The 12,150-nt window shown below is 41.2% G+C and overlaps 1 protein-coding gene across 1 annotated transcript; it reads right to left on the bottom strand.

Moving 5' to 3' along the window:
* Positions 1–416: 416 nt before the first annotated feature.
* On the bottom strand, positions 417–12,144 carry tmem231 (transmembrane protein 231). The gene is made up of 7 exons (XM_024281548.2): positions 11,385–12,144; positions 8,950–9,116; positions 5,916–6,044; positions 5,618–5,761; positions 5,459–5,540; positions 2,442–2,547; positions 417–913 (listed from the first exon to the last, which is right to left on the bottom strand). The coding sequence occupies exons 1-7, from the start codon at positions 11,521–11,523 to the stop codon at positions 751–753; spliced, it is 930 nt and encodes a 309-aa protein (XP_024137316.1). The 5' UTR covers positions 11,524–12,144; the 3' UTR covers positions 417–750.
* Between the last annotated feature and the right edge of the window lie 6 nt (positions 12,145–12,150).

Below are 12,150 nucleotides of genomic sequence, written 5' to 3'. Positions count from 1 at the left end.
CTTCATAACCTGAATCTATGATTGTTGGGTATAAATATTGGATATCAAGTCCAGAACCGGATGTTGATAATTCATGTAGAGAAAATGGTCGAGCCGGGGTGGGATTATATAAGTTCACTTCCTTCCACTCAACTTGTGATTGATAATGTAATATGTTATTGTATTATTACCTGATTGCTTGAAATATTTCATTCATTTATTCGTTCGTTCATTCATCCCTAAGTGGGAAAATACCTGACAAAGTGTTTTATTATTTTTGATTAATCGCGTGTTAACACGTTAAGGTTCACAACCCTAATTTATATATAGAGAGAGACAATTCATAGACGTTTTCTTCCATATTTGAATTTAAACAAATAAATGTTGAAAAGAGGAAAATAGTTTCTGTGATTTTCTTAATAAGAGAGAAGCAGAAATAAACTTTGAACACCTTTAATTCTTTAAATTCATAAACAAAAGAATTCAAACAGACTTTCAAATCTCAGAAGACCAGTTTTTCCGTCCGACATGAGGAACTGTTTCTGTCATTTGAGCTGCTAGCATCAGCGGTTCTGTCAGAGGAATGGATGGAGGATTTTCCCTTAAAGCTGTCTAAACCAGTTCCTGTCAGCTGACATTGCCTCTTCAGCCTGCTCTGCTGAACCTGAAGCTCTGACAGCGGGACGATCAGAGAGTCGGATCAACACCTCTGCGGTGGACTCGGCTGCAGCTGGACCTGCCGGCCCGGATCCTGGAGGTTTTGCTGCTGGGTCACAACAGGTGAGGCTTCCCCGCTGGGAGGGGAACCGTCGTGAGGACCTGGTTCTGGAAGACAAACCTCTGGATGCGTTCAAACACCCAGATGAAGACCAGGAGGATGCTGACGTACTGAATCCAGGCGAACTTGATGGTTTCCCAGAATCCTGGCCGGTAAGTGGAGGAGAGGGTTAAGGCGGTAACCTGTCAGACCTGGACTCGGCTCATGGCTGCTTTTCATGGAGCGTCCTCTTTGAATGAATTAGATAAATAAATCGCACTGAAACTAATTTTCTGAAGTTGTTTAAATTTTTATAATGAGATAATTTAAAACAGAAAGAGAAAAAAATCCATCTGAAAACGGATAAATATGAACAGGACCAGCTGTAACAGAGTCACAGACTAGCAGAGGCAGATACATTCTAGAAAGGAATGATGGAGAATCAGAGTGAACTGATGGTCAAAGACTAGAAAAACTAGAACGAACCGTTTGTTTCCATTAATAGGTGAGAAGATTCTTCTCATTGATTGATCATGTGAGCGTTAGCGCAGCAGTTTGGACTCGGACTCGTCCAGAACTGAAGCTCAGAGGTACAGAATGTTTTCTTCCTGTCATCAGGCCTGCAGGGAGCAGACTGCTGTGGTACACAAAGACGTTTCTGCGTCTTTGAGCGGAGACTCGACCCCGCCACATGCTGACGACTCATTTGCACTCACCAAGTACCCGCCACAAAGGAATTTCAGTTCCTTCAATTTAATTCAAGCATCTTGAATAAAAACACACCTTTAGTTCCAGCTACAAAGGAAAGCTCATTTTGGGGATTTTAATTGATCGTCTTGAAACTTCTCAAACATTTTTTTGAACCTATGTGGAAAAACGTGGGACTCAGAAGCTGTAGAGTTTGGATGGCGTGAAGGGATGTAACGATTCTTCGTGAATCGAATCCTGGCTTGACTGAATGGTTACATCCTGAATGGCGTGCCATCAAAGCTAGCTCACACCTTTTCTATCGGAATGTGGTAAAAAGGCTCAAGCTGAACAGAAACATCTAAAATACGATGTAAGAATGCTAAAAATGTGGGTGTGGTTAACAAAAAACGTCGTAGAAATATGCTGACTCAGCAAAAAAATTAAATTGGGGAAGAAAAATGTTGGTATTCACTAATAAAAACAATATAAATGTATCCAAAGGAAGGTTTTAAATCATTATGGGATGGCCACACGACCTACGGCTCGGCGGCCATTTTGCGGTAAAATCAAAGATTTGGTGATTTTCATGTACAGGAAAATGAACCTTTTGTTTGTGCAATTTTCACAAAATTTCACACACATGCCATTAGCTTAAGTCTAAAACAAGCCCTGGAGTTACGTGGACCTTTGACCTTGGGAAGAGGCCGGCATCTTGAATTGAAACAAACACTTGTAGTACCAGCTACAACCAAAAACTCGTCCCAGAGATTTTCTTCGATCCTTTCGAACTCTTTCAGCATCATCGGGAAGCGACTGAGAAAAATGTTGTTATTAGAAGTTGTAGATTTTGATCATCATCATGGCGAGCTTACAAAAGTGGCGTTCTCCTGTTCCTGGTACATTTTTCAACGTAATATAGTGAAAATGTAATATGTTGATCCCAGGCTGGAGCTGTTGTTTCAGGTAAAACCTTGACCAGCAAACGCTTCATTATCTGGTTTTAAACGAAGGATATGCGATGACCTCCACGGGGTACCGGATCTCAACATTCAGCTCAAAAGGAGAACCGGCGGCCCGGCCCACAGTCCAGACCGGCATCGGACACGACAGCACCGTCGTTACTAAAGCAGGAAAAGAAGAAGAGGATCAGCACACGAGCATGTCCGAGTTCATAACCACATCTCAGTGACTGCTCCTGTGGTTTTCCCGCCTCCTCCGGTTCAGTGGATCAGCTGCAGAACTCCCTCATGTCTCACGAGTGGCAAACCCAGAACATGCAAACACCAGGCAGGAAAATGAAACCTCCTTCCAAAGAGACGGGATCCCAGCATCCGTCCAGAGGAGGAAGTACGGCTACTGAGACGGCGTCTGGAGTCATGCTGACTGATCCTGACGCTTTCAGAGATCTGCATTTGCTACCGTAGATCACCGTCTCCAGGCCTGCTGTTCCCGCCCTCTGGTTCTGCAGATAACTACATTTCAGTGACTGCTGATTATCTGGATTGAATCAGCCCAGTTTCTGATTGACTGAACACACCTGATCCAGGTGAGCAGCGATTACTGAAGCAGGGTTAGAAACAAAACAAGCAGCTATAGCTAACGAGGAAGAGGGTCAGAGTCCCTGCTGTAGATCACAGCATCATGATTATTATGGTCTGTCTGGGTTTGATTAACATTATATCTATGTTAGTGGAAGAACTTTTAACATGGCTGTAGGTTCATTAACCTCTGAAATGGGAAAAATAGCTTGTGGCGTTCCCCAGGGTTCTGTTCTGGTTCCTATTTTATTCATTCATAATTCCTCTTAGGAAACTAAATATCAAATCTAGCCACGATTTTTATGATTTTTATGCAGACGACATGTTCCTTCTCCTGTTGGCTTCAGTCTCAGACGGCTGACGTTTGATAAATCCCCGGCGCTCGAAGAACTTTCAAAACGAAGGAGTGAAATAATTAAAAACCTATCTATCCTGACCTGACTTAGAGAGGATTATTTACACTTATCTTTCCTCTGGTTGAGATTACAGTCATTCTTTATCTAATCAAAAGCTCTTTGAGATGTTTGCGACTCGTCCGACACGAGCAGCGAGGCTTTTTACAGCCGCCATCAAACCAGCTCAGATAACGTCTCTACTGTTTTTACAGTCAAAATTAGAATCTGTTCTAAACATTGACTTCTAGTTTTTACCGCCTTGTCTAGAATACATTGTTGACCTTTTAACCCCTGACCCTTCATCTCCTCCTTTGACGTCCTCAAACCAAAAACTTCCAACTATTCCCAAAACTTGCTATAAAAACAGAAGAATTCAAACCTCGTCATGGGAACATCTTTGTCTCTACGACATACAGTCTGTTGAAGGTTTTTGTTCACAAGAGATTTCTGTGGGTTAAGGGCCCATACCATGAAAAACTACCTTTCCTAAAGTGTATTCTACGTTCATTCTTCTCTCAAAAGAATCCCAAAGTGGGATTTTGATCTATTCACGAATTCCTGAGTCATCCTCTAGAAACCTGCAGCCCCTCCCATACCCACCAAAACGAGCGGGTCCTCACGTGATGATGTCACAGAGTGGAACCGCCCCTTACAGCCCCACCCCCAGGCTAACACACACAGGCCTTCTGGAGAGATTTGGAAACCTAAAGTCTATGTTTAAATTCCTTAACTATTAAAAGTATATAGTGCAGGACTATCTAGTGGCTGGACTTTAAATTCAGACACCACTCCCTCGACTTTTTTCCTTCTTTTTTTAAGTGTGGATTTCACATCACTGATTCCAGGAAGTGAAAACTGAATCAATATGAACATTTTACATCTATTTGTGACTCCACTGTGTTCTGATGATGAAAACATTCATGGATATTTAAAACAATACATTTAAGCACATTTTTTTTAGCAAAAATTGCTCTACCACAATGCATTGTGGTCTAGATTTGCTAATGTAGTGAGCATCGATGCACAGTGGTTTTTTTGCAAAGACTTCTGGGAAGTTTCTAGTAGGGCTGAGTATCTGTTATAATTTCCAGAAACAATTCGATTCACAAGAGTCTGAATCGATTCGAATCTGATTGTTTTCAATTCTTTCAATTCAATTTTAAGTTTACACATTTAGACACATTTGTTTAGAAATACACGAACAATCTACTATATAGTTTGAATATATTTATATTAATCTGATCACATACTGTAAATGTATCAGTGAAATAATGAGATTGTTGATATCATCCAGAGTTACATGGATTCTCTAAAGGAGAAGTTCTAACTAAAATGTTCAGATCATTAACATTGTAAACATTGTTCTGCTTCTCCTGGAGGACGTTTCAGTTTGACCACTAGGTGGCGATCGTGTTGTAGAAGTACACATTATTCCAGAAGAAGACAACAGTATGAGGGAAAATAGTTTTAGACCTCAAATAGTTACTTTAAATGTTGTTTACTTAAAAGAGTTTGGAAAATTCATGTTTGTGAGTAAATGAAGATGTTAATTTAGTCAGAATGATTTTTTGGTCGACCAAGCGTTAGCATTAGCCGTCCTATGGGAAATTCTGTTGAACGTTAGCATCAAGCTAGCAGACTTTAGCTTTGTGTCCTAAATCGATTTCTATCTTTTGTGAATCGATTATTGATCTATGAAGATGAAATCGATTCAAATCGGTTAATCGTTTCTTCCAACCCAGCTCTAGTTTCTATGGATCTGGATTTTGGAATTACAGAACTACAAAATGAGGAACGCATACGTGAAGGAATTCAGATATAGCTACACTCTTTTCCCACAAAGCTAGCGGTGATGAGCTAGCTTCACCTTGGCTCGTCCACAGTTGTGTTCCAAAGGTAATCTATGCTCACATACTCGGAAAGACTGAAGACATTCCTGGGATAAATGTCTTCTTTACTTTGACTAAATCTTATGAACTTTGAAGGGGATGATGTTTCTGTGTTCTGCTCGACTTCATGCTCTCTTTTACGTTCATGAAGCACTTTGTGTTTGATCTGAAAAGGTGGAACCTAAACCATCCTTTCTCCTGTTAACTCACAGTTCCTGGCTTGATAGCTCCTGACTATGTTCTCCAGGTCGTAGGCGCTGGCAAAGGGGCTGGAGCCGTCGACCACCGACACCTGCAGCAGAACAAGGAAGAACAGCTGAGCAAACATGGAGAATGAAGACGACCCAAAAGGTCTGAGCTTCCTCTCACATTATAGATGCTGTACAGCCCCCGGTGGGGCAGGGGGGTCCTCTGCTGCAGCCTCAGCTCCCCGCTCAGGAAGAGTCTGGCTCCTGGAACTGGAGAGGCCAGCTGCACGAAGGCCAGGCTCTGCATCACCACGGTGGACATCCTCTGCAGAGAAGACCTCCTTCAGCTGGAACAGCCACACATCATTTATGAGCTAAAGTCTTTGGCACAAGGCAGGACCGGTTCCTGAGCCCAGCTAGAGGCAGTCATGAAGAAGCCTTTATGTCATAAGTGGGTCAGCATTCTGGAGCGAACGTACGAAGAGCTGGTAGCTGAAGGTCAGCAGAAGCTGAACGCTGTACACCTCTTCAGTGTTTCTGAGGGGAAGCTGCAGCTGGAGCGTCAGCAGGTCCAACTTTCCATCCTGGTTCAGGTCCTCCTCCCTCACCTGCAGACAGAAACACGGCAGCTTCAGGAAAACAGGGCCAGCTGTCACGAAGAGAACGGAAACCTTCCTGCTGGAGAGCTCTCAGATCTCAGCAGCTCACAGAGAAACCGTGGTAGGACGATCACAGCCCAACAAAACATCAGACAAACACGTAAATATAAACATCAATAAACATCAATAAGTGCAAATGTTGATGACCTGGTTATGCAGAGGATGGTGGTAGGAATGATCGACCTGCAGACCCGCTTTTAGTCTTTTTAACTCTCTGATGCCTGAACTCATTTCCAGATAAAGAGACTTTAGCTGTTTAACTGTCAGATAAATGACGGTCAATTTGATGAAGATTTGCATCATTAAGAGACAAGCGGTTGATCATGACGGAGCTGAGTTAGCCTAAATCAAGGACATAGTTTCTGCAGAGTGACAGAAGCTCCTTAGAAAATCACCTGTGAGTTGTGGGCGGGGCTGAAGACGCAGAGCAACCTTTCCCCTCCCCGCTCTGAGAGCTCTTTGTTCATGTGCTCTCCTGCTAGCTTACAGCCCCAAGCTAACAGTAGCGGTGCAGCAAAAATGGAGAGATATCATTTGTATCCAGCCGTCCAGTTCTGATCCAGATTCTGTTCTGATCCAGATTCCAGCTCAGAGGAAAACAAAGACGTTCATGGATCTATTGGTCTGCATCAGAAAGGGGCGGAGCAGAGAGATTTGTGACTATTTATTGTGTCATTTTGTCGTCTGCTCCTGATTCATAACAAACTGAATACAGAAATGTTAAAAAAATGTCATTTTAAGCTTAATTCCTTAATAAATGATCCCCATCATGAATGTTAAAATTTCATGGGGGGGGGGGGTCTTGGATCAGATCCTCTTTCCTACAACCAGGACTTTAAAAGGGCCCTACCATGAAAATTCTACTTTTTGAGGTTTTAAATGTGTTTTACTGCTCATTCCTCACCATAAAGAACAAATCCTCTACAAACCTGCACCGTCTGCAGCAGCCCCTCCCATACCCACGAAAACGAGCAGGTGGAAACGTGCTGATGTAAGATCGATGCCAACAGCTCCTCCAGGAAGAGTCTGCTCTGATAGCTCCGCCCCCACACTAACACAACACTCAATTTATCCCCTGATCCAGTGATGATCATCAAAAAACTTTCATTTTAGATGCAGATACCGTACATCTTCCAGTCGTGTCCATGTCTCCAGCTCAAATAAATGTTTGTTACTTTAAACATGTCGCTCCTTTAAGACCCGCCCCCCAAACCCCCGGTCCCGCACAGCCGTTCAGAAGCCGCGTGTTTGTGTTGTGAAGCAGTGTAGTGATGACCGGACCTACTAAAGGCAGGTATGTCGTATGTGCGCCCATCTTTGAAGAAGTTTGGATTATTCTGGTGGTAGAAATACAGAGACAGGATTTTGTCTGGGATGACGTCATGACGTGGACTGCAGCCGCCGTTTTACTTCCGGATATGAAAAGACTCACGAAGTATAACTAATATTTCATAACTAATTAGTTTTTTTGGCGTTCCAAAGGTAATATATGATCATACGTATGGATATAGCTCACTCTGAAAGGCTGAAGAAAACTTAGTAGGGCCTCTTTAAAGATAAGAGGAAGACGGCGTTCACAACTCATGACCAACCCTAAAGACAGCAAAGACATAAATCAAGAACATCCCGGCTCCAGATCGACCAGTTATCAGACATTAAACAAACATTGGAGCCAGCTATATCATGTATTTGATCTTTGTGCTGCCAACCAGACCATAGATCATGCAAACTAACTTCATTTATACTGTTTACAAGCTTTTTTGTTGATATTTCTTCTAATCTTTCAACAGTTATGCCCTTTATTTCTTTACAAAAGTCATAAATATTTATCTTGTATTTAAACTCCAGGAGGGAAATGTTTCATTTTAGGTGAATAAATCCTCCACAGAAACTTGAACCAAAGTAATATTTGACGATTGTTTCAGTGACTCACTCACAGGAGTTAAAAACAATTTCTCAGGCTACAGTGTCAAACTGAAACATTTTTGTCAACCTAAATTTCTCTGTGATCTTCTGGCAGTTTCAGCCTCAGGCAGTGAAAGCAGCTGCCAGAACATTTCAGCGCTATGATGTCCCTAAAATTCCTCTATACGTCTTCCGGCTGTACTACTCAGAACTGAAACGTCTTCAGCTGGAGAGAGGCAGTTAGAGACAGGTTGGATCAGTATCTTCACCTCGGTTTCAGGTGAAACTCTCCTGAAAACTGAAGCGTAGAGAGGAGAGACATCCACTGCCAAAGCATAGAGTTAGCTACAGAGCGTTTCTCATCTGCTGTTGGATGTGAAGTCGTCTCCATAAAACATCAGAGTTCAGGCTGGTTGGTGGGGTTCGTCTGCTGTTTAGAGAAGCATCAATGCAGAACCCGAGAATTTTATGTCCTGATGGTTATTAGAATCAATTTTTATGGTCAATTATATATGAAACAAAATGATGTGAGAGTAAAAAATGAAAAACTAAGAGAACCAGAAGGAAACTGGACTTCATGGAGGAATGGACCAAAACATCACTGCTCTAGAGGAGATCTGCAGAGGAATGGACCAAAACATCACTGCTCTAGAGGAGATCTGATGGAGGAATGGACCAAAACATCTCTGCTCTAGAGGAGATCTGATGGAGGAATGGACCAAAACATCTCTGCTCTAGAGGAGTGGGTGGGAGTATTCAGATGATCTTTTGTTATTGACCAAATACTTATTTTCCACCATAATTTCCAAATACATTCTTTAAAAATCAATAAATGTGATATTTGTATTTTCATAATTGAGGTTTACCAGTGATAAAATTACAGCCTCTCTGAACTGGTGGTTGGCTGTTGTTTGCCCCGCTGTATAAGCGACATACATTGTGTTCTTACAGAGACGGCAGGGATCCGCAGGCTGGGCCCCAGCATGTTGTTGAGGTGTGGGAAGGTGCTCCAGGCCACATAGTCCCCTTGAGTGCTGGTGGCTGCAACCATCAGAGTCTGGTACTGAAACCTCACGACCGGCTGTTCTTCATAGGAGCTTTGCTTTAACCAGAAACCTGTGATAGAAAAACAGCAGATTAGAATGTTTTCAGAATCTTTTTAAAGTTGAGCTCAGTCCCGGCTTTCCTCCTTCAGATAAACGTTCCACGATCTGAGATCTCTGGTGGAATTTGCTTCTTTCTCCATTTGACAAAATCCAGGTTTGAACTCTCGACTGTTGCTGGGAGGTTAGCAGAGCCACGTCTGCCTCATTGACGCTTTCCATGTCCTTCTCCCCTTAGTTTGTTGCACAATACCAGCTCAGTGGCCTTGTGGTAGAGTGTCCGCCCTGAGATTGGAAGATCGTGGGTTCAAATCCCGCCCGAATCATAGCAAAGACTCTAAAAATGGACCCGGTTCCTCCCTGCTGGACACTCAGCACTAAGGAGTTGGACTGGAGGGTTAAACCACCAAATGGGTCCCGAGCGCAGCTGTGTCTGCAGCTCACCACTCCCCCAGGGGAGGGGTCAAATGTGGAGAACAAATTTCACACATCAAGGTCCGTGACAAAGATTGGGACTTTAACTGTAATAAATCTTCTCATTCATCAGCATGAACATGTTCATCTAAATCAGGAGTGTCAACCGTACAAGGGGCCACAATCCAAAACACTCCTGAGGTCGCGGGTCGAACAGGAGAAACATTTATGCAACACTTTAAAACTGTAACCTTTAAACATGATTATGAGCTAGTTATATAGCAATACCTGCAATAATGCTACTGTGAGTGCTGGAAGCTGAATTTAGCCGCTGAAGATGCTAGTGCTGGTCGCTGAAGATTGATAGCTAAAAACACTGAAGCTGATAGTCAGCTAAAACATTAGCTAAATGTCATATTAGCCTAATTAAACAAAAAGAACTTAGGTCAGCCAAAACAGCTAGCTTGTAGCTGAAAAGATAGCTAAACTTAAAAATAGCCTAAAAAAAAACTTAAAAAAAAACCTAATAGGCACAAGATAACATTGGGTATTTAATAACAATAAAAAAAATGTTCTGGAGGGCCAAAGAATTACTCGGAGGGCCAGATTCGGCCCCCGGACCTTGACTTTGACTCATGTGACCTAGAAGTACCCAGAATGCAACACGCTTTCTGACATTTACAAGAAATGTTTACATAGAAAAATTAATCTAATTAAAATATTTAGCATCAAAAGCTAAGTTAAACTGTTGTTATAGATAGTTATTAATCAGTGTTATTATTTTAAAGGGTTTTGGTTTGATTTGGTGCAGTACTATAAGAGCCATTGAAGAAACATTCTGTCATTTGTTGACGGTCCCTAAATATGAACATCTGAATGTCTGCCGAATATCCAACCTAAAACTAACTTCACCGCAGTTGTTTCTATTACAAGTGACAGCACTAACTTGTGCAGTAAAACCAGCACAAATTTAAAAAACCAAAAAGTCACATTTTTAAATTTACTCTTGTAATGCATTTGAAGCATTGTAAAAAAAAAAAGTCAAGTAAAATTGAATATTATAATTATATTAGAACTATACTTCTTCCTCACTCCTCTCCAAGCATTCATTCAAATTCTATTTGACAAACAGATTCAATGTGTCATTTGTGTGTACTGTAGTCGTTATGTGTATTTAAAACAATGTCAAGAGGATAGAATCTTTTTATTTTATTCATTTTTGTAATCAGTTTAGGATATCTTAAAGACTTTTAAATAATACATGAATATCTTAAATAAGAGCTTCGAGCTGTGCGAGGATGAGAAGCGCTTTTTTAGAAATAAAGTTTGATTGAAAAAGATTGGATATATCAATATATTTTTATCGTCTTTTCCTTTGTTTTTATTGCTAAAAATGGCCTGAAATCAATGGAATTGAAGTATTTCACACATATTTAAGTCTAATCTTTCAGCAGACAAACACAGATTCAGTGATTTTGAAAGCTTCTCATATCTATTTTGGTATGTTATTTAATACTTATTAATCTAGTTCAAAGAAAAAGTGTTGTCTAAAGGGAGAACTGGCCCATTTAGAAAGTTTTTCAAAAAATGTTGTTTATTATCTCATTATTTTTACTAGACAATAAAATTACATTAAACTTTATTTATAACGCCTTTTTCAAGCAATTGTAACGCGTAAAGTGCTATAAACAAGAAAATCATTTTTCAACTTAAAGACTAAAAGCAAAAACAACAACCTTAACAAAAGAAAGACCATTTTAAATATTCTTTAGGTTAAACTAAATAAAAAGACTTTTTGAAAGCCTCTATGTTTACGGTGCCTTTTTTCTTTGTGTTTGTTTACTGTACCTTTGTTTGTTTACTGTACCTTGGCTCCTGAATGCAACAAGCAAAGGTGGGATGTAGGTCAGGCACAGAACAATAACCAGGAACAACGTGGCCTTTGTGCACACACTGGTTCGGTACCGAATCACAGCCGGGTGGGAGTACACTTCGTAGAAGGCCATCAGCTTGGATGTGAAGACAGCTAGCTGTCCGGCTAAAGCTAGCAGCGATGCTAACCTTAACTAGCGGATTAAATTATCACTGGCGTAATAAAAACGCCAGAACAACAAGAGCGAGTCGCTAAGAAACTCCGATAAATCTTGCCCTGGAATCTAAACGCCCGTAAATACGTCTTCTTTCAATAACTCCTGGCGTTGAGATGCTACATGCTAGCCCCCGTGAGGAAACGAGACCCCCGCCATATTCCTGGAGCGTCTCGCGGTTACCATGGCAGCCAGAGTTCAGGGTGCGTTCACGGTCTGGAGGGGTAATGGGAGAGCTGAAACTCTTCTGCAGTTCAAGAATGAAGTAATGCAGAGAGTAGTTATTTCATGTCTGGAAAATTCCTAAATGTTATCGTCTGTCTACAATGTGATAGAAATGATCAACTTCTCAATACATCCGCTCAAGTTAAAGCTCGGAGACTCAAAATCTGCTTTCTTAATTTGTCAACTAATTGTGCTGGAATGTTTTTTTTTTAGGATTTTTATGATAATCTTTCTACGGGTTTTTTGTGTATTTAGGAATTCTTTCTAGTCATTTCACGTCGTATATTTCGTGCGTCGTTGTTCATTCTGTTGCTTTGTGGT

This window comes from Oryzias melastigma, linkage group LG6 (assembly GCF_002922805.2).
Source record: "Oryzias melastigma strain HK-1 linkage group LG6, ASM292280v2, whole genome shotgun sequence".
NCBI lineage: Eukaryota > Metazoa > Chordata > Actinopteri > Beloniformes > Adrianichthyidae > Oryzias > Oryzias melastigma.
This window is presented reverse-complemented; position numbering and strand designations above follow the sequence as displayed.